The 21,085-nt window shown below is 49.6% G+C and overlaps 2 protein-coding genes and 4 non-coding genes across 6 annotated transcripts; 1 reads left to right on the top strand and 5 right to left on the bottom strand.

Annotated features, from left to right (window-relative positions):
- The first annotated feature begins 7,166 nt into the window (after window positions 1-7,166).
- On the top strand, window positions 7,167-10,893 carry BEST4 (bestrophin 4). The gene is made up of 9 exons (XM_055403193.2): window positions 7,167-7,397; window positions 7,489-7,583; window positions 8,176-8,409; window positions 8,570-8,724; window positions 9,121-9,198; window positions 9,689-9,874; window positions 9,978-10,058; window positions 10,166-10,320; window positions 10,467-10,893. Exons 1-9 carry the CDS (start codon window positions 7,246-7,248, stop codon window positions 10,732-10,734), a joined length of 1,404 nt encoding a protein of 467 aa, XP_055259168.2. The 5' UTR covers window positions 7,167-7,245; the 3' UTR covers window positions 10,735-10,893.
- A 3,120-nt stretch (window positions 10,894-14,013) lies between these two features.
- On the bottom strand, window positions 14,014-16,236 carry RPS8 (ribosomal protein S8; the record flags this gene model as incomplete). The annotated part of the gene is made up of 5 exons (XM_055403194.2): window positions 14,014-14,174; window positions 14,594-14,723; window positions 14,942-15,117; window positions 15,496-15,595; window positions 16,027-16,236. Coding segments are annotated over 5 exons (726 nt in total), but the record flags the coding sequence as incomplete, so codon positions are not given.
- LOC129541882 (small nucleolar RNA SNORD38) lies at window positions 14,294-14,364 on the bottom strand. Its single transcript, XR_008682935.1, has one exon. It is a non-coding gene; the product is annotated as a small nucleolar RNA SNORD38 (small nucleolar RNA).
- LOC129541883 (small nucleolar RNA SNORD38) lies at window positions 14,811-14,878 on the bottom strand. Its single transcript, XR_008682936.1, has one exon. It is a non-coding gene; the product is annotated as a small nucleolar RNA SNORD38 (small nucleolar RNA).
- On the bottom strand, window positions 15,673-15,776 carry LOC129541884 (small nucleolar RNA SNORD46). The gene has a single exon (XR_008682937.1). It is a non-coding gene; the product is annotated as a small nucleolar RNA SNORD46 (small nucleolar RNA).
- Window positions 16,216-16,295, bottom strand: LOC129541881 (small nucleolar RNA SNORD55/SNORD39). Its single transcript, XR_008682934.1, has one exon. It is a non-coding gene; the product is annotated as a small nucleolar RNA SNORD55/SNORD39 (small nucleolar RNA).
- Between the last annotated feature and the right edge of the window lie 4,790 nt (window positions 16,296-21,085).

Raw genomic sequence — 21,085 nt, 5'->3', positions numbered from 1 at the left:
TTTCTTCAGTGCTGTTCAACTCTTTATGACCCTATGAACTATAGCCCACTAGGCTCCTCTGTCCATGGGATTCTCCAGGCAAGAATACTGGAGTGGGTTGCCATGCTCTTCTCCAAGGGATCTTCCTGACCAAGGATTGAACCACGCTCTTCTCCAAGGGATCTTCCTGACCAAGGATTGAACCACGCTCTTCTCCAAGGGATCTTCCTGACCAAGGATTGAACTGCGTCTTTTACATCTCCTGCATTGGCAGGCGGGTTCTTTTACTGCTAGCGCTGCCTGGGAAGCCCATCAGTTCAGTTGCTCAGTCGTGTCCGACTCTTTGCAACCCCATGGACTACAGTATGCCAGACTTCCCTGTCCTCCACCAACTCCTGGAGCTTGCTCAAACTCACGTCCATTGAGTCAGTGGTACCATCCAACCATCTCATCCTCTGTCTTCCTCTTCTCCTCCTGCCTTCAATCTTTCCTAGCATCAGGGTCTCTTCCAATGAGTCTCAGGTGGCCAAAGTATTGGAATTTCAGCTTCAGCATCAGTCCTCCCAATTAATATTCAGGACTGATTTATTTAGGATTGACTGGTTGGATCTCCTTGCAGTCCAATGGACTCTCAAGAGTCTTCTCCAACACCACAGTTCAAAAGCATCAATTCTTCAGCACTCAGCTTTCTTTATAGTCCAACTCTCACATCCATACATGACTACTGGGAAAACCATAGTTTTGATTAGATGGACCTTTGTCAGCAAAGTAATGTCTCCACTTTTTAATATGCTGTCTAGGTGGGTCATAGCTTTTCTTCCAAGGAGCAAATGTCTTTTAATTTCAAGGCTGCAGTCACCATCCGCAGTGATTTTGGAGACCAAAAAAATAAAGTCTCTCACTATTTCCATTGTTTTCCCATCTATTTTCCATGAAGTGATGGGACCAGATGCCATGATCTTGGTTTTCTGAATGTTGAGTTTTAAGCCAACTTTTTCACTCATTGACAGGAGAATGTTGGATCCCACTAAAAAAAAAAAAAAAGATACCCCACGTCTTCCTAGGGCAAAGGAGAAGCCCCAGCAAGATGGTAGGAGGGGCAAAATCACCCCATACCCACCAGAGATGCTCGGAGGGCTCAAACAAAACCTTGTGCACACCGGGAGACCCCACACAGACTGAGCCAGACCTGCCTTGAGTGTCTGTCTGAGTGTCTCCTGTGGAGGTACAGGCCAGCAGTGGCCCTGCAGGGGAAGGGGCTCTGGGTGCAGCAGACCCGGTGTGGCATAAGCCCTCTTGGAGGAGGTCGTCATTAACCCCACCATAGAGCTGCCAGAACTTGCATAGGACTGGGGAAACAGACTCTTGAAAGGCACAAACAAAACCTTTCATGCACCAGGACCCAAGAGAAGGGAGCAGTGACCCCACAAGAGACTGACCCAGGCTTGCCTGTGAGTGTCCTGGAGTCTCCGGTGGAGGCGTGGGTCAGTGGCCTGTTGCAGAGTCAGGGCACTGCGTATGGCAATGCACGCATGGGATCTTTTGAAGGAGGCTGCTGTTTTCTTCGTTACCTCCACCATAGTTTGGTCTCAGGTCAAACAATAGGGAAGGAACACAACCCTGCCCATAAACAGAAAATTGGGTTAAAGATTTACTGAGCATGGCCCCACCCATCAGAACAAGACCCAGTTTCTTCCACAGTCAGTCCCCCCCGTCAGGAAGCTTTCATAAGCCTCTTATCCTTACCCATCAGAGGACAGACAGAAACCAGATTGTGAAAACCACAATCACAGAAAACTGATCAAACTGATCACGTGGACCACAGCCTGGTCTAACTTAGTGAAGTTATGAGTCATGCCATGTAGGGTCACCCAAGATGAACGGATCATGGTGGAGAGTTCTGACAAAATGTGGGCCACTGGAGAAGGGAATGGCAAACCACTTTAGTATTCTTGCCTTGAGAACCCCATGAACAGTATGGGAAGCCTATACATGGGGGATATTCCAGGGGAAAATGAGTAACTCCTCCATGTGGCTTAGAATTGAGGTTTAAATACCAACTGAATAGAGAAAGGGATAGTGGAATGTGGGCCTCTTAGGGGAGAGTAAATAATTTACAGGAAAGAGGTATGGGCCCTTAGAAGAATGGATGGGAGATATGACAGTTTATGACAAAGTTGGTCTGGATGTGATATAGAATTCCTGTGATATGAGATGAAACTCCCAGGAAGGGGATTTGTGATGATTGAGTTTCTTTGAGGCTCCCTATTCAGGCAGATAAGGTGAGTTCAGAGAAAGCCTCTCCCTGCATTTGCAATTTTTCAAGTGCCTATTTAGCGCAAAGTAACCAGTATGCCAAAGTGGCACATTTTGGGGTGGCATATTTTGTTTCCCATCACTGTCTCCTCCCCTTGGAAGGTTAACAAGGTTCTGGCGCCCTCCTCTGGGAGCCCAGGCATCAGGAGGACATCCTCCTGGATGCTGTAACTGAAGGGCCTGCCAGTCTACTCTGCCTCCTCCTTCAGTGTCACATAAGCTGCCATTAATGGATCTTATACACTGCCACAAACCAGGCACAGGGCTAAGCATTTATTTTCTGGACTGCTTACGGTAACCTTATGATGTCATGAGATTATTATCTCCATTTCACAGATGAGGAAACTGAGGCTCATGGGGCTAAGCCTCTTGCCCAAGGTTAAGGGGCAGAGCCAAGATCTGAACCCAAGATGCCTGACTCCACTATTCACCACTGCATGACTCTTTAATTTATTCTTTGGCCGCATGGCATGCAGGATCTTAGTTCCCCTATTAGGGATCAAATCTGTGCCCCCTGCAGAGGAAATGTAACCACTGGACTGCCAGCAAATTCCCCTGCCTGACTTTTCTGGGAGTCACTAGTTCTCTGTCCCTGCATCTGTCCTTCTACTCTACTCATCTCTCAGTCCCTCTTACTAGGCCCCTTTCTCCTCCCCACAAGATGCTCTCAACCTCTGACCAAGCTGAGGTTTTTCTGAGCTCTCTGAGTCTCCATTCCCCAGAGGATGCTCTCAGGCCTGCTGCTCCTAGTTGAACACCTATCCCAAATGCCTACCCTTTTGCAGAGTAGAATCTCTTGACAGAGAGATTCTCAGAGTCAGAGTCAGAATCTCTTGACAGTATCAGGTCACAGAGGTCAAGGGAGTCTTTCAAGAATGAAAGATGCCAGACTTCTCTGGTGATCCAGTGGTTAAGACTCTGCACTTCCAATGAAGGGGACACAGGTTTGATTCCTGGTTGGGGAACTAAGATCCCACATGTCTGTGTGGCCAAGTAAATATATAAAATTTAAAAAAAAATGTGAAAGATAACAAGTAAGATGAGGACTCAGGAGAGGCCTACTGGATTCAGCAACAAGGAGATCTCAGGTGTCCTTAGCAGGGCCAGAGGTGAAAGTACAAGAGCTGCACCAGAAAGGAGAAGTTAATAGCTATAGGAGCATTTCATGCTTACCAAGCACTGCATAAATATTAATTCATTTGATAGTCACAACAACTCTGTGAGATAGGTATTATCTTTGTTTCCCCACAGGGAAATTAAGGACAGAGGTTAAACAGTTTGCTTAAGAACAGGGTCACAAAGGTAGAGTTTACTGTGGAGTCTGGTTTTAAAAATATGGGCAGGGACTTCCCCGGTGGTTCAGTGGCTAAGATTTTGTGCTCCCAACTCACAGGGCCTGGGTTCGATTCCTGGTCATGGAACTAGACCCTGTATATTACAACTAAGAATTCACATGCTGCAACTGAAGATCCCGCATGCTGCAACTAACACCTGGTGCAGCCAAATACATAAATAAATATTGACTCAATGGACAAGAGTTTGAGCAAACTCTGGGAGATAGTGAAGGACAGGGAAGCCTGTTGCACTGCAGTCCAAGGGGTCTCAAAGAGTTGGATATGACTTAGCAAGTGAACAATAAAATAAAGAAATATATAAAACATGCTATTAAATTATCTTGGCAGTCTGGCTCCAGACTCCATGCAATAAACTGCCAAGTCATATATCAGCTCTCAGCTGTGAGGAGGGGAGGGGCACTGGTGGTTAGGACCAGAAGAGAGGGAGGGGCAAGAGCTAGGGGAGGATAAAGAAGGGTGGGGAAAATGATTTACAGGTGGAGTGGTTCCCTCTCCCTGACCATAAACCAAAGGGACCTGTCAGCAACTGGGAAGGGAGATAAAGTGACTCAGGAAGGAGGGGCTGGGTGGGACCTGGGGACTGCTCCCTCCTGGGGCAAGGCTTCAGGTTCTATACCTTTACCCATGGCTCTGTGGGAAATTCACAGGCCAGAGATCCAGAGAGTTGGGTAACAGGCAGATGGGAGAGAGCCTTAGATGGGGATGGGAGCTCAGGACTGAAACGCAGCCAATGGGAAGCACTGTCAGAGAAGTGATAGGACCTCAGGGCCTGAGCTCCCCAGGAACCAGAGACTTTTTAAGAGAAGCAGTCCAGAATGCTCCAGGAAAGCCACAGATCAGAGCGTGGGAAGGGGCTGCAGGGCCATGGGGGTTAAGGCCCCAGAACTGGTATCTTGCCATTTTGCAGGTCAGCTCTTGGGTTTTCCAGACCTCCAGGACAAACACACACAAAGTCCTGTTCTTTCTACATATGGACACCTCCTCTGAGCCTGGGAAGGAGAACATTCGTCAGGCCATGAGTTGACTCTCAGACCTTGCTCATTCAGGGAGTTTCTTACAAAAAGTGGGGAGAGGGACCAGATGTCTTTCAGGTTAAAAGATACATGCACTCCAGTGTTCAGTTCAGTTCAGTTGCTCAGTCGTGTCCGACTCTTCGCGACCCCATGAATCGCAGCACACCAGGCCTCCCTGTCCATCACCAATTCCCGGAGTCCACCCAAAACCATGTCCATTGAGTCATTGATGCCATCCAGCCATCTCATCCTCTCTTGTCCCCTTCTCCTCGTTCCCCCAATCCCTCCCAGCATTAGGGTCTTTTCCAATGAGTCAACTCTTCACATGAGGTGGCCAAAGTATTGGAGTTTCAGCTTCAACATCAGTCCTTCCAATGAACACTCAGGACTGATCTCCTTTAGGATGGACTGGTTGGATCTCCTTGCAGTCCAAGGGACTATCATATGTCTTCTCCAGCACCACAGTTCAAAAGCATTAATTATTCTGTGCTCAGCTTTCCTTACAGTCCAACTCTCACATCCCAATGTGCACAGCAGCACTGTTTACAATAGTCAAGACATGGAAGCAAACTAAATGTTCATCAGAGGAATGGATAAAGAAGATGTGGTATATATACACAATGGAATATTACTTAGCCATAAAAATGAAATAATGACAAGATGGACCTAGAGATTCTCATGCTGAGTGAAGTCAGAGAAAGACAAATATATGATATCACTTATACATGGAATCTAAAAAAAAAAGAACTTATTTACAAAACAGAAATAGAATCACAGATGTAGAAAACAAACTTATAGTTATGGGGGAGGAGGTGGAGGGATATAAACTGGGAGATTGAGATTGATATATATACACTACTATATACAAAGTAGATAACTAATAAGGACCTGCTATATAGCACAGGGAACTCAATACTCTGTAATGGCCTATATGGGAAAAGAATCTAAATAAAAGTGGATATATGCATATGCATAAATGATTCACTTGGCTGTACAGCAGAAAAAACACAACATTGTTAATCAACTGTACTCTAATTTTAAAATTTTTTAAATAGAGAAAAGAAAAGCCTGCCTGGGTTCAAGTCCTCAGCTTTATTGAGATGAATCAGATGTAATCCTCTCCAAGGTCTTGTGGGCTGGAGGGGAGACCTCTTTGTAGAAGATTTTAGGGCGGTATGACTAACTGATTCGAGAGAGGACCTCAAAGGAGTCGTGAAAAGGAGTGAGATCAGAGGCTGATGACAGCAGGTGGAAGTGGGGGCATCTCATAGGCCACGTTAAAAGCCAGGACCTGGCACTGTTCGGCTTGGGGAGAGGCCGGCCAGGCATCGGGGATAGGTCTCTGACTCTCAGCCTCTGCAGGATTGCCAGGTTCTGAGAAGCAACAGTGGACCACGAGGTGGAAACCGAAGGGAAAAGACTGGCTTTGCATGGTGATAGTTGCCCAGGATAAATGCCTGCATGCTCCAGGCTCCGGGCATTCTTGCTCTGAATATTCCCCACTGCCTTGTGAGGAAGGAGTTATTGATACTGTTTTACAGAGGAGCAAACTGAAGTTCAGAGAGATTAGGTATCTTGGACAAAGCCACAGAGAAGCAGAATTCAAGCCCAGGTGTGTCAGCCTTGCAAACTTACGTTCCTAACCACATCTCCATGCTTCCTCTCTTCAGGAACCACTTGCAGGAAGAACCAGCTCGCAGCATGGGGAGGGAGCTCCCAGGACAGGCCAGAGATTTGATGGAGTGGTGCTCTGGCACACTGCCTGTCACTTAAGTCAGTGCTCTGCCATCAGCAGCTGTTATAACACTTTATCATGCATCTGTCTTCTCACCTGGAGCGTGGGACAGTCAGTTCTGTCACCTTGGCTCCAAGGACATGGTGTGAGCTGTGGGGTCAATCCAGAGGCATTTATAGCATTCAAAGGCCAGCCCAGCCCTGCAGGCACAGGAAGACACAGCCAGTTCCCAGCACCAGGGGAAGCCGGGTGACAGCCTCAATCCATCAATGATAACCTCAGTCCGGCCAAACTTTATGGACCCAGGAGGTACTTAAGTGTTGTGGGGTGAAGGTTAGCTCAATTCCCCTTCCTCGGCACAGGCTGCTGTCAAGAGCAGGTAGGTAGGTGTGGGATGGCGGTCAGAGTGCCCTGTGCCTTGAGAAACCAACTATCAGCTTTGAGAGCAAGACCCCACAGTGTGTGTGGCTGGGCTACAGTTGAGTCTCCTGTCCTCAGCAGTTCAGGGGTTCCTCCTAGTCCTGCAAGTGGAAGAGGAGCTTGGGGCAGCCTCAGGCAGGAGAGGATGCAGATCTCAGCTCCCCTCTGCCCATCTCATCCTGGTTTGACCCATGTGCCACCGGGTCCTGGGGGGCTGAGAGTGTGTTCTGTCTGCCTGTCTGCCTCCTTCTCTTGAAGGTCTACTGAAAGGGTGAAGGCTGGGGTTGGGGGGTGACCAGAGTTGTGGGAGGTTACTTGGGGACCTAAAATGGGGGATGAGAAGGCAGGCTAAGGAGAAGGCTTGTGGGGAGAGAAGGACAGCTCCAAGGGCCGCTCTCACGACCTTCTGCCCCAGGCCGCCAGCACCATGACGGTCTCCTACACCCTCAAAGTGGCGGAGGCCCGCTTCGGAGGCTTCTCTGGCCTGCTTCTCCGTTGGCGGGGAAGCATCTACAAGCTCCTCTACAAGGAGTTCCTCCTCTTCATCGCCCTGTATGCTCTGCTCAGCGTCACCTACCGGTGCGAGGGTGAGGGCAGGGTCTCAGGGCTGGCCTGTGGGGGACTAGGTTGCCCACCTCCTTCTAACCCAGGCCCCATCTGACCTCCCCAGACTGCTGCTGACCCAGGAGCAGAAGCACGTGTACGCTCAGGTGGCCCGGTACTGCAACCGCTCTGCTGACCTCATCCCCTTGTCCTTTGTACTGGGTAAGTTCAAAGGACAAGGGGTTCTCGCTTGCAGCCTCCTAGCCTTCTTTCCTGACCTTTGGGCTGGGCTGCTAGCTCTGAGGGTCAGAATTAGCCCAGCAGCACATCTGGAGGTCAACCAGAGCAGGCTCAGCAGACATGGGAGCTGTGTGCCGGGTCCAGGATTTCCAGAGGACTAGGCCCTGCCCATCACCAGCCTGACCCTCACTGCAAACACAGCCCCAGCCTGCTGCTGGCCTCACACCCCCGTGGGTCCTGCAGGGGAACTGGAGAGAGGTGACATCTCCCTCCCACCCTCATGGGAAGCAGGGCTCAGAGTTAACCACTGCCTGGACTTGAACCATCACGTCTCTTCTGCCTGAGGAGGTCTGCAGTCTTCTTCCTCCCTGCCTGGTTTGGTCCATCAGGGCGTGATCAGAGAGGATGAGGCTGTCACTCTGACAAGTGAGGCAGGGTGCTGGAGTCAATGTGTCCTTCCCCCTGTCTTGGTTCCACCTGGCTTGGACCAGGCGTTCTGGTTGCGGGCAGGACACACTGACTTCCAAGCCCTCCGTCTTCCCTTCCCGTCCCCACTGCCCACGGCGGCGACCAGGTTTCTACGTGACCATGGTGGTGAACCGCTGGTGGGCCCAGTACACAAGCATCCCGCTGCCGGACCAGCTGATGTGCGTCATCTCGGCCACCGTGCACGGCGTGGACCAGCGTGGCCGTCTGCTGCGCCGCACCCTCATCCGCTACGCCAACCTGGCGTCGGTGCTGGTGCTGCGCTCCGTCAGCACGCGCGTGCTCAAGCGCTTTCCCACCATGGAGCATGTGGTGGACGCAGGTGCCGCGCTCAGGGGGCCCTGGGAGGGACTGGGCCGGACCTGCCCCGAGGGTCTCCTGGGCGGGGAGCTTTGACCACCAGTGGGAGCTCCAGGGCCCCAGAGAGATGAGTCCTGGAGGCCAAGGGTGAGACTTCATTTCTTTCTCTTCAATCCCTGCAGGTTTCATGTCCCAGGAAGAGAGGAAAAAGTTTGAAAGCCTGAAATCTGACTTCAATAAGTACTGGATTCCTTGCGTCTGGTTCACCAACCTGGCGGCCCAGGCCCGGAGGGATGGGCGAATCCGTGATGACATTGCTCTCTGCCTGCTCCTGGAAGTGAGTCAGCCTAGGACAGGGCCCATCTGCCCTCCTCCCCCTAGTTTTGCATAATGCAACCATAATTTCAGTGCTTAACACCTACGTGGTATCGATTTTGTAGCTCAGCAAGTGTGAGGAGGTGAGGAAACTGAGGCAAGGAGCGGGAAAAAAAACTTGCCCAAGTCACACAGCTGGTTTAGTGGAGCTGAGTTTCATCCTCAGACCGTCTGGCTCCAGGGTCTGTCCTTGCAGTCCCTGTGCTAAACTGCCTTCCATCACAGGCACCCCAGCCTGACAACGCTTCTGAAAGGAGAATGAGACCTATCCCAGGCCTAATGCGTACTGGACTCCCCTTCCCCTTCTCCTTTCTTCCTCTCTGCCTTCACTGACTTCCTTTTCCTGCTGTTTCACCAGGAGCTGAACAAGTACCGGGCCAAGTGCAGCATGCTCTTCCACTATGACTGGATCAGCATTCCCCTCGTCTACACCCAAGTAACTGCCTCTCGCCTCCCCAGCCCCAGTGCCTACTGTATGTCCTGTGCTGTATGTGACACTGAGAAGAACTAGAGATGGTACCTGCCCAGGGGCAGTTCAGTCCAGTGAGACACTAAATAGCCAAGGGCTCATCCTCAAAGCCTTCCTGGGCCCTCACTAAGATGATCGCCTCCCATTTGGTGCTGCCACACCTTGCTACATGTTATATTTATTTTTTAATTTATTTTTTAAAATATTTATTTATTTGGCTGGGTTGGGTCTTATTTGCAACATGGGGGAGCTTTAGTTGGCACATGCGAACTCAAGGTGCAGCAATGTGAGATCTAGTTCCCTGACCAGAGATCGAACCTGGGCCCCCTACATTGGGAGCTCATCCCCAGGGAAGTCCCCACTACATGTTTTAATTACTTGTTAGATCTACCACTGACCCTCGGGGCAGAGACAGCATTCTAACCTGTCCCACTTAGCCTGGCATCCCCTCCTCCAGGTGGTGACCATAGCGGTATACTCCTTCTTTGCCCTCTCCTTGGTGGGCCGCCAGTTTGTGGAACCAGTGGCAGGGGCTGCCAAACCTCGGGAGCCTCTGGAGCCAGGGCAAGCTGTAGGAGACCTGGACATGTATGTGCCTCTCACCACCCTGCTGCAGTTCTTCTTCTATGCTGGCTGGCTCAAGGTGGGCACTTCAGGGGGTGGAGATATGGACCCAGGACCCACCCACACTTTGGGGTTAGAAAGTAGGGCTCTGAACCCAGAAAACACTCTCGTACCACCTGCAGGTGGCAGAACAGATCATCAATCCCTTTGGTGAGGATGATGACGATTTTGAAACCAACCAGCTTATAGACCGAAACTTGCAGGTGATTCAGGGTCTGGTGGCAGCTCCCTGGCAGTCGGGCTCTCCCTCCTGGCCAGCTCTCAGTCCGGGTTCGCTGAGAAGGGGATTCTTGTGACCTGTTGCTCCCAGGTATCCCTGCTCTCCGTGGATGACATGTACCAGAACCTGCCTCCCGCGGAGAAGGACGCGTACTGGGATGAGGACTCAGCGCAGCCGCCCTACACGGTGGCCACGGTGGCCGAGTCGCTGCGGCCTTCCTTCCTGGGCTCCACCTTCAACCTGCGGTGAGTAGCCCACGCCGGCCGAGGCAGAACCTGAGTAGTAGCCAGGCTCCAGTTCCCCACCCACCCTCCGGGCGCCCAGGACTCAGTCCCTCCTGGTCCACCTGCTGTCAGAGGCTTGCTCACGCAGCCCTCCTGTCTGCCCGCAGCATGAGCGACGACCCTGAGCAGAGCCTGCAGGTGGAGGCGTCCCCTGGGCCAGCCCGGCCGGTGACCGCGCAGACCCCGCTGCTCGGTCGCTTCCTGGGCGTAGGCGCTCCCTCGCCAGCCATCAGCCTCCGGAACTTCGGACGCATCCGCGCCCCGCGGACCCCGCATCTGCTGCGCTTCCGGGCCGAAGAGGGTGGCGACGTCGAGGCCGCGGACCGCATCGAGGAGGAGGCGTCAGGGTCAGGGGACGAGACTCAGGAGCCCTGAGCCAAACCAGCTGGGGCAGGCAGTCCAGCTGCCTCCCCCAGGCCCGCCCCCACCCACTTCGCGGGCCCTGCGGAGCTATTAGAGCAGCATTCCCACGTGCCCTAAGCCCGGGCACCTAGAGACCGCCCCCGATGGCAGAAGGGCCTGAATCAGGGTAGAGGAGAGGATGCTTCCACGTTGGCTTGGAGGTGAAGCTAGGACACAAGGGCGAGGCACAGAGGACTAGAGCCCAGGTGCGCGGTTTATTTCCGCTGCGATTCTGGGCTAGGCCAGTTCTTGAACTTAAGGGAGCATCAGTATCACTGAAGGGCTGGTTAAAGTCTTGGGTACCACCCCTGGCATTTGATTCATTAAGTCTGGGATGGAGGTTAAGAACTTGCATATTTCTAGTAGGTTTCCAGGGAATGCTGCTGCTGCCCCCAGGGTCACATAAAAAAGATGTTTAGGATATACCTTATTCTGATAACCTCACCCTGAAGAGGGGCCAAAGTGTATACTGGGTACTTTATCTGTTATGTTCAATTTGTTTACAATGAGAATGTATTCATTTATTATTTGTGCAATGAAAATTGCTTAAAACTGAACTGGCATACTAAGTGGGCTAAAGATAAGCATTTGGAAGGAAAAAAGAGGGTTTGAAAGTCTGCCCTGGAAGCTGACACTGAGATGTGAAGGCACCCAGCCTAGACCTGCGGCATCTGAACAAGCCCTCTGCTCCCACCAAATAGTGAGAAAGGGCAATTTAAGGGGTGAAAACTGCAGGTCCACCTCTGTGGTGGGACTGGGGCACTCAGCTGATGGGAATAAGAGGGGGCCTTTGGAAAACAGCCCCACAGAGTACTAGAGTTGCTGCTAAACTGAGTTTCTCTAAGATTCCTGCCTTCTAAGCAATTGGTGAATGCCAAAGCTGAATGTTAAAGCCAAAGGAAAACAAACACCAAAACAAAAACAGGAGGCATGGCAAACGTAGGACATGCAGCCTCTGGCATTGTTGACAGGATTACAATGATGGGGTCTACTTTCCTGCTGGGTGACCGGATATTGAACTTTTCTCAGCCTTGGTTGACAAACCTGTACTGTCCAGTAAAGGCACCTTGTGGTCACCATTCACTCAGAAGTCACCTGAAGTGTTCTGGAAGGGTTGAGAGGAAGCCTTGCTTCAGGCTGAGTGCTCATCAGGGAGAGCAGTGGAGATGGAGATCATTCAAGGCTCCTTTGCTGCTGTGCCACACCCAACACATACAGCTCTCAGAGCAAACATCAGCTACTGACCAGGTGTTGTCAGGAGATCACGGGGTGGGAAGGTAGAGGTCAAGTCTCCCAAGAGTCGACGGTAAGGTTTGAAAGGGTTGGTCTTAGTGGTCCTTGGTGACTCAGACGGTAAAAGCATCTGCCTAAAATGTGGGAGACCTGGGTTCAACCCCTGGGACGGGAAGATCCCCTGGAGAAGGAAATGGCAACCCACTCCAGTATTCTTGCCTGGAAAATCCCATGGATGGAGAAGCCTGGTAGACTACAGTCTGTGGGGTCACAAAGAGTCAGACACGACTGACTTCAATTAGTGGTCCACCTTTTCCGATTGCTTAGCCAGAAGTCGGAATTACATAAGTCTGCAATTAGCCAAGTTGATGAAGCAATTTAGATTTGTAGCTCATTTAAGACAGGTACTTTTCAACCACGTTAAATTGGACAGAACCTTTTCTTTAGAACTCCTTAAAGTACATATTTGACTGGTATATTGCTGTGCCTCTTTCCAGGTACTAAAGAGGCAGCAGTAAACGTACCCATTTCCCCAGGAGATAGTGCTATTTAAAATTCTGTGATCAGGGAACTCACTGGACTGACAAAGATCTGAAAGGAGTGAGCAGCGTGGGCATATGACAGAAAACATTCCCAACAAAAAGAATAGTAAGTGAACACATGTAGGGATGGCAGTCACCATAGAAGGGATTAGGTTCATTGAGTTCCACAGCTTCTGGTGGAACTTGGAGATGGGATGCTGTGTAAAAAAAAATTTTATCTTTTAGGGACTTCGCTGGTGGTCCAATGGTTAAGACTTTACATGCCAATGCAGGGGGCACAGGTTTGATTCCTGGTTGAGAAACTAAGATCCCACAAGCTGTGCAGGCAAAAAACCAAACATAACACCAGTATTATAACAAATTTAATAAAGACCATTAAAAATGATTCATATCCAAAAGAAGTTTTAAAAAATCTTATCTTTTTAAAATGATCACAGAGAGCGGGGATTGTATTAGAGAAAACAGAAGAGCAAAGAGGGACGCAGAAAAGTGATCAGAGCAGCAGTTGTGCCTTGTGCTCAGTTACTGGCTCTTTTTAACCCTTGGACTGCAACCTGCCAGGTTCCTCTGTCCATGGGATTCTCCAGGCAATCCTGGAGTGGGTTGCCATGCCCTCCTCCAGGGGATCTTCCCAACCCAGGGACCAAACCTGTGTCTCTTATGTCTCCTGCATTAGCAGGCAGGTTCTTTACCACTGCTGCTGCTAAGTCACTTCAGTCGTGTCCGACTCTGTGTGACCCCATAGACGGAAGCCCACCAGGCTCCCCCATCCCTGGGATTCTCCAGGCAAGAACACTGGAGTGGGTTGCCATTTCCTTCTCCAATGTGTGAAAGTGAAGTCGCTCAGTCGTGTCCGACCCCTAGCGACCCCATGGACTAGCACCACACAAAATTTGGTGACATTTGATGTGGGAGTTATGACCCAAGGGTGACCTAAGATTTAACCTTTAACCTGAAAGACCACTATTTGCTACAATCAGTAACTGAGGAACTATGAAAAGGGAAAGCTGAAGAAACCCATTCAACAATTTAACAAACTGACTTCTGAGTAAGGAGAGGGGAAAGGATTAGAGTTCAAGAGAAAACTAAGATAACATGTATAACTTGCTCAACAATGCAGAAACACAGAACACAATTTCAAGGTTTCTAGACCAGGAACCTGAAAAAAACCCCAAAACCAAAGTCTGCATACAGGGTCTCTAAGAGAACTTTAAGAAGGCAACATGGCTTTGGTTCCAATGATGGTCCAGTCAACAGCCCAACACTGCAGGGGCCCCAAGCTGGATTACCGCCCTCACAGTCTCTGCTCAGCCTGCACAACACATCCCTGTTGCCACTGAAACTCAGCCTCAGGAGTGAGAAATGTTCCTCCTGCTAGAGTCACAGCCCCATAAGAGGCCTGGCCTTCAGGCAGGGAGAGTTGGGGGATTCTATAGTGTGCCAAACAATGAAGTATTCTCAGAATATGAACACAGCATACAACAGTAAACACCTTTATTAGATGAGCTAAGACAGGAGGGAAGAGGGTTTATTTGCCTTTCCGGGCCTTGATCTTCCTTAGATAGAACTCGAGCTCTTTTCCCTCTAGCACATAGCCATCTGCTCGGCCACACTGGCCCGGTCTTGAAGCGATGCATGCTGCAAGAGAGTATGTGGTCCTCAGCAAAATGACACTGTGGCCCTCCCCATACCTATGTATCCCCATAAGCACCCATGTTGGTCCAGGTATCCTGGGTGCAGACACAAAGCCCAATTTGTCTCCTCAGATATACTTTATCATCACTTTGAAAGTCAGTAGCAGAACTGGACAAAGTTTTCATCACTGAGACAATCCCCTCAGCCTGGACACAGACTTCTCAAGATACTCCTGAAACTCAGGACTAGACCAAGCTCAGACCTATGGGCTCCTGGCCACTATCTTCCATTAACTAACCAGATGATCAAACATTCTGATTTGTGCTTGTGCACTATTATCAAACCCTTCTGAACTCTCTAGCCTCCAGAGAGCACACCATAACTTGAGCTGCCTCCTCCCCCAAATGCAGAAGTCATCTTACCAAGAAGCTTGCCCTGCTGGAACTGCTCCTCTAGAAGACTGCTGATTTTGGCATTCTTTTTCCTCTCATCATATTTCTTCTGAATTTTCTTTGATCGTTTCTTGTTTAAAATCTCTTCCTCCTCAGGAGTCTGAATAAAGGAAATACAGATGGCTTAGAGGGGGCCCCCCAAAACCCTAGTTCAGGAATGTCAGTCATATCCCACAGCCCTGCCACCTTCCTCAGCACTAAAGGCTTTCATCTCTCTCCCTTCAGTAGCAGAACTGGACAGTTTTCATCACAAGAAGGCTGGAATCAGGCTGGCCTCCCCCTGCACCCCCTACAGGAAGTTGCTCCCCAAACACGCACCAGCTTGGCCCCCTTCTTGCGTCCCAGGGGCAGTGCATAGTGAGACTCGTACCACTGTCGGTACGGTGTGCTGTCGATAAGCACAATACAGTTCTTCACCAGGGTCTTGGTACGGACCAGTTCATTGTTGGATGCATTATAGACAACATCGATTATTCTTGTCTTGCGTGTACAACCTGCTCACAGAAGAAATCCAGAATCAAGCCAAGTAAACCTGATGCCAACGATCTTCCATCCCCACCCAAGTAAGGCCTAAAAGGGAAAAACTCTAAGCCTCCATCGGGTCATAGAGCAACAGTTCATCTCCACAAACCTATCTTTCCAGAGGTGGCTGGCACCCACACACTGTCTCCAGAATTGAGCCCCAATCCCTGAGGCTATTCGAGTTAAGAGGCAGGACAGGATTGGAGATAAGTCTCCACAACCTCAAAGCTGTTTAACAGGAGAACTTTAGTATCTTGGTCCAGGTCATGGACTTCTAAAAGCACTTACTGAAGCTCGAAAACAAGGATTAGGTGATGAGTTCCCACCCACGCCTGCAGGGCTTCACTCACACTCCGAGCCCCAGGAGAAGTTTCCCACGTCCAGCCTCAAGGCCCGGTACTTCTTGTTGCCTCCCCGCACACGGACTGTGTGTATGCGGCGGGGGCCAATCTAGAAAACACAAGGAGACAGGAACTAGGTTATCAAGGAGAAGCAAAAGAGAGAAGGGAACCCGGGCGCGACGGAGGTAACAGTCAGTGTAACTATGACGAGCCCTAGCATTGGCAAGCGGCACACAGGTGACCAAGACGGCCACAACCACGCCTAAGGATACTTTTTCATCATTCCAGTCACCTCTAAGAGAGAAAGCCCGATTCCAAGCACTGAAAATTAAGGCTCGGCGCACCGAGGAGCCCACCAGCTCCGGGCGCCCGTGCAGGAACTACTAGGACACGGCAGCAGTCTCCATGCGATCTCTCAGTATCTACCCAACACGCGAAGGCGAGGAGACCGCCTAGTCGCCACAGCAACTCGCAGAGCCCCACAAAGACTCAACCGACGCCGCAGAAGCGACCTCCCGGGCGGCGAGGACCCGCACGCACCTTTGTGTTGGCAGCGGGGCGTCCCAGCTCATACTTCCGCTTCTTGTGGTAGGGCTTTCTCTTGCCCCCGGTCTTACGGCGCTTGTGCCAGTTGTCCCGAGAGATGCCTGCGTGTGGAAGCAAGGGGCGGGAGCCTGAGGCAGGGAGCCCGGAGACGAGGCCGCCAGCCCAACGCCCCACGCCGGCGGTCGCACGCTCAGCTCTCCAAGGTTAGCTCCCCCACAGCGTAGTCGGGAGGTCACAGCATTTCCAAGGTGTCATCATGCACGTGCGACGCAGCGCAGACCCTTCCCGTCCCGACCCCGGCAGCCATGATGGTGCCGCTCACGGCCCCGAGTCCTGCGGCTCCAGGAAAGGCCCCTGGAACGGTCCCGGCGGCCCAAGCCCGAGCACCACCCTCCTCGCGGGGGTTCCGCGTCCGGGGGCCCGGGCGCCGGCGCTGCCGGCTGGGCCCCAAAGCAGGATGGCGCCGGATTGAGCTCGCCCCCCTCGATCCCGGCCCCAAAGCAGAGGGCCACTCACCCATCGCTCGGCGCTGGCTGGAAAGAGAAAACGCAGCGCGTCACGGTCCGGTTTGTAAAACGTAGCTCCGCCCTCTTACGTATCTTCCGGGCGCCGCAGAGAGCGGCTTGGGGCGGGAGGCCGGTGTTGCTTACGTTTCTTTGGCGGCGACGAGGTCTCGGGCTTAGGAGGGTCCTGAGAACGCTGCGCGGCGAGGGAGGGCCGTGCGGGGATCTCGCCGTGTGGGGCATGCGTGAGCGCGTCTGCTTCCAGGCCGCAAACGCCGGCGAGGGTTGCCTGGCTTTATTTACATTTAGAAAAGAGCCGTTTTAGGTGAGAACTGTGGGTGTGGGTGCGTTGGAGACAGCAGAGGGGGACTTAGGTTTCATTTGATTTAGGGGAAGGGAGGTGTGTCAAGGAGGTGTGACCAGTTGGATGGATACTGGTGCCACTTAGTGAAAAGGGGTACGCTGAGGTAGGAGCTGGTCTGGTCTTGTTCATTCTGGTCTCTTGGTGACTCCTGCACGTGGGAATGACAGGCAGCTGGATGGTCATGACGGGTCATCCGTAGAGAAGGGATCTGGAGCGAAGATGCTGCTTTGGGAATCCTTGGCATATACATGGTAACCAAAGCTACCGGAATGAATGGAACCTAGGGAGAAAGCATAAAGCAAATTTTTCTTGGAAACGATGAGTTAATACTTTGACCATTGTGGGCTCTTGGTTCTGTGTCACCACTACTCAGTTTTGCTGCTGTAGTTGTGAACACAGCCAAAGACAATAGGAAACGAATGGATGTGGCTGTGTGTCAATAAAATTGAAGGGATACTAGCATTCACCTGTCGTGAAACGTACTTTTGATTTTTTTTTCTCCCAGCATTTAAAACAAAAACCGGGACTTTCCTGGTGTTCCAGTGGCTAAGACTCTGTGCTCCCCACGCAGGTCAGGGAACTAGATCCCACATCCCATAAGTAAGAGTTTGCATGCAGTAACTAAAGATCCCGAGTGCTACAACTAAGACCCGGCACAGCCAAACAAATAAATATTAAAAAACAAAAACAGGAAAACTATTCTTAGTTCGTGGGCCCCATCAGCATACAGTAGTGTGCCAACTGGTGGCAAACAATACTGTACACAAGGAGGGTCTGGGACCAGGGTTTGAGGAATGGCGACATTTAAGGCCAGGTAGAGAAAAGGAGCTGGAGGGAGCAATTAGAGCGGCCAGAGGAAAGCCAGCACAGGGTGAGGTCATTGTCTAATGCTACTGTGACATCTAGTTAAAAGGAGGACTTAGTTCAGTTCAGTAAGCTCAGTCGTATCTGACTCTTTTGAGACTCCATGGACTGCAGCATGCCAGGCTTCCCTGTCCATCGCCAATTCCTGGAGCTTGCTCAAACTCCTGTCCATTGAGTCAGTGATGCCATCCAACCATCTCATCCTCTGTCATCCTCTTCTCCTGCCTTTGATCTTTCCCAGCATCAGGGTCTTTTCCAATGAGTCAGTTCTTCGCATCAGGTGGCCAAAGTATTGGAGTTTTAGCTTCAGCATCAGTCCTTCCAATGAATATTCAGAACTGATTTCCTTTATGATTGACTGGTTTGATCTCCTTGCAGTCCAAGGGACTCTCGAGAGTCTTCTCCAACACCACAGTTCAAAAGCATCAATTCTTCAGCACTCAGCTTTCTTTATAGTCCAACTCTAACTAGTGATTATTGAGTTGAGTGCTACATTGGAGTGGGGAAAAATTTGAAACTGGATTTTTCAAATTCAAATCGGAAATTTAAAAAGATACAGTATATGTAGATAATTCTTTTAAGAAGTATGACTTTAAAGAGGAGGAGAGAAGCTAGCTGGTGGCCAAAGAGAAACTCAAGCAGCGGGAAGTTTTTCAATAGAGTAAACTGCCTGATAAGACTCTTTTGCACTTGGCACCAGATCCTATCCCATCCCATGCTGAAAGGATTCTCCCAGCATTATTCCATTCTCTCTTCTGTATCTTCAAACTTCCATGGCTTCCCTGCACATTCAAAATAAAATCTAAATTCCTTATGGCCTAGGAGACCCAGGGGTATCAGACCCTTGCTTATCTCTTTGCCTCAATTTGACCTCATCTCCTACCTGTTCCCCTCCCTCACCTGCAGGCACTGCTGAACTCTGCTGTCCCTGTCTCAGGCTTTCCTTCTCTTGACTGAAAGGCTCTTCAGCTAGGTCTTAGCTTGGCTTCCTCCCTCCCTTCAAGTCTCTGCTCAGAATCTACCACGCCTATCCCCCATATACCTTTTCTGAGCCTGCTTTGTAAGGTAGCAACACTATGCTAACATTGTTTTTACGTGCTTATTATCTGTCTTCCCACTAAAATATAGTCAGCATGTGAGTAGGAACTGTGTTCACTACTGTATTTCCAACACCTGGAATAATGCCTGGCATTTAATAAGTTCTCAATAAATATTTGAGTGGTACTCAAATATTTGAGCAAATTATTTTTCTGCTTACTACGTTGTATTCAATGGGTTTTACCAGTAGATTGAAATCTTAAAAGAGTGTAGTGCACATATGTCATGCTGCTGCTGCTGCTAAGTCGCTTCAGTCATGTCCGACTCTGTGCAACCCCACAGACAGCAGCCCACGAGGCATCGCCATCCCTGGGATTCTCCAGGCAAGAACACTGGAGTGGGTTGCCATTTCCTTCTCCAACGCGTGAAAGTGAAAGTGAAGTTGCTCAGTCGTGTCCGACTAGTAGCAACCCCATGGACTGTAGCCTACCAGGCTCCTCTGTCCATGGGATTTTCTAGGCAAGAGTACTGGAGTGGCTTGCCATTGCCTTCTCCAGCACATATGTCATACATCTATTCCCAGTCTCTTGGTACAAAAAAAGGCAGTTATGTTGGACATAAAAAGGGGAAGTTGGAATCAAGGTACACTTGTTGGGTGATGGGATTTTGTGATAGACTATAGGGATGATAGAAGAGCAACATGAAGTTCCTCCCCTGGGAAAACAGATTAATGGTGGAGTGACATCACTAGAAAACACAGGAGAGGCGGGTTTCTAGAAAGTCAATCTTAGGATAAATTTGAATTGCCTGTGGGACATTTAGGTGCTGTTTGTATTGCAAGTAGTTGAAAAGATGAGTCTGAAGCTTGGAAGAGGATGGGATTGATATTTCCCATCCCCACTCACCATGGTCTCCCTCTATCCACCTAACCCAGTGTCCACCCCATTGACTAGTCTATGTCACTCGAACATTAAAATCTAGTGCTGGGACTTCCCTGATGGTCTAGTGGTTAAGAATCCTCCTTGCAGTCCTGGGGACTCAATCCCAGGTCCGGTAACTAAGATCCCACGTGCCTTGGAGTAACTAGGAGCAGTTAAGCCCGGTGCACCACAGCTGTTGAAACCTGCAGTCTCGAGCCTGCCCAGCTGCTGCAAAGATCCTGCAGGACATGACGAAGACTTGACACAGTCAACTAAATAAGTATTTTTTAAAACATGACCCTAAATAGTGTTTAAAACCTACAAACACTTCAAAGTAGGAATAAAAGGAAATTTATTTAGTATGGAAAAGAGTAGTACACAAAACCCCAGAAAACATCATGCTTAATGTTAAAGGCGGAAAGATTCACTCCTGAAATCAGGATGGCCAGCAACTGGCCTTCACCACTGTTAATCAGTAGTATACTGGAAGTTCTACCCAGAGTCTTGAGGAAAGAAATAAGACATCCATGTGTGAATGGAAAAATTAAAACTGTCTATTCACAGAACACAGATCACATCATATTATATATAAAACTTACTATAACCCAGGTGGTACAGTGGTAAAGATCTGCCTGCCAGTGAAGGAGATGTAAGAGACATAGGTTTGATTGATCCCTGGATTGGAAAGATTCCCTGGAGTAGGAAATGGCCACCCACTCCAGTACCCTTGCCTGGAAAACTCCATGAACAGAGAAGCCTGGCATACTACAGTTCATGGGGTCGCAAAGAGTCAAGACACGACTGAATGACTGAGCACACACACACATAACACAAAATCATTTGAGCTAGTCAATTCATTCAGCAAAGTCATAAGAGGCAGAATCAATTCACACGCTCTATCTTATGTATATACTATCAATAAATAATCAGAAAAAATTTATGAAAACAATTTCATTTTAAATAATGTCAACATTTATATTTAGGAATATATATTTAATCAAGATACAAGACTTGCTTTTATGTAAAACTGTAAATTTGAAATTACTGGAAAATACAAAATACCAAGTTGGGGTCAATAAGAGGCTGATAAATAATTTAAAGTTTTTTTAAATTTAAAGAGAAGAAATAGGGACTTCCCTATTGGTCCAGTGGTTAAGACTCCACACTCCCACTGCAGGGGGCATGGGTTCAACCCCATGAGGTGCAGCCAAAAGTTAACTAATTAATTAAATTTTTTAAAAAAGAAATAGAGGAATGTGGGAATTTTTTAAGTTCCCACATTTTCCTGAAAATCTAGAAAATTTAGAAAGTCATGTGTGTGCAGGAATGAGTACATACCCAGGACTTGAAAACCCCCTAATGTC

The sequence above is a fragment of the Moschus berezovskii genome, chromosome 4 (assembly GCF_049115385.1).
Source record: "Moschus berezovskii isolate FMDL1 chromosome 4, NW_MosBer_1.0, whole genome shotgun sequence".
In the NCBI taxonomy this organism is placed as follows: domain Eukaryota; kingdom Metazoa; phylum Chordata; class Mammalia; order Artiodactyla; family Moschidae; genus Moschus; species Moschus berezovskii.
Note: the sequence above shows the minus strand (reverse complement) of the source record. Positions and strands in the feature narration are given on the sequence as shown.

Bases quoted from the DNA above. Each gene is read 5' to 3' on its own strand.
- BEST4 (XM_055403193.2), top strand. From the start codon at position 7,246: ATGACGGTCTCCTACACCCTCAAAGTGGCGGAGGCCCGCTTCGGAGGC. The intron at 8,410-8,569 runs GTGCCGCGCTCA...CAATCCCTGCAG, and splicing joins GGAGCATGTGGTGGACGCAG to GTTTCATGTCCCAGGAAGAG. The intron at 10,059-10,165 runs GTGATTCAGGGT...TGTTGCTCCCAG, and splicing joins TTATAGACCGAAACTTGCAG to GTATCCCTGCTCTCCGTGGA.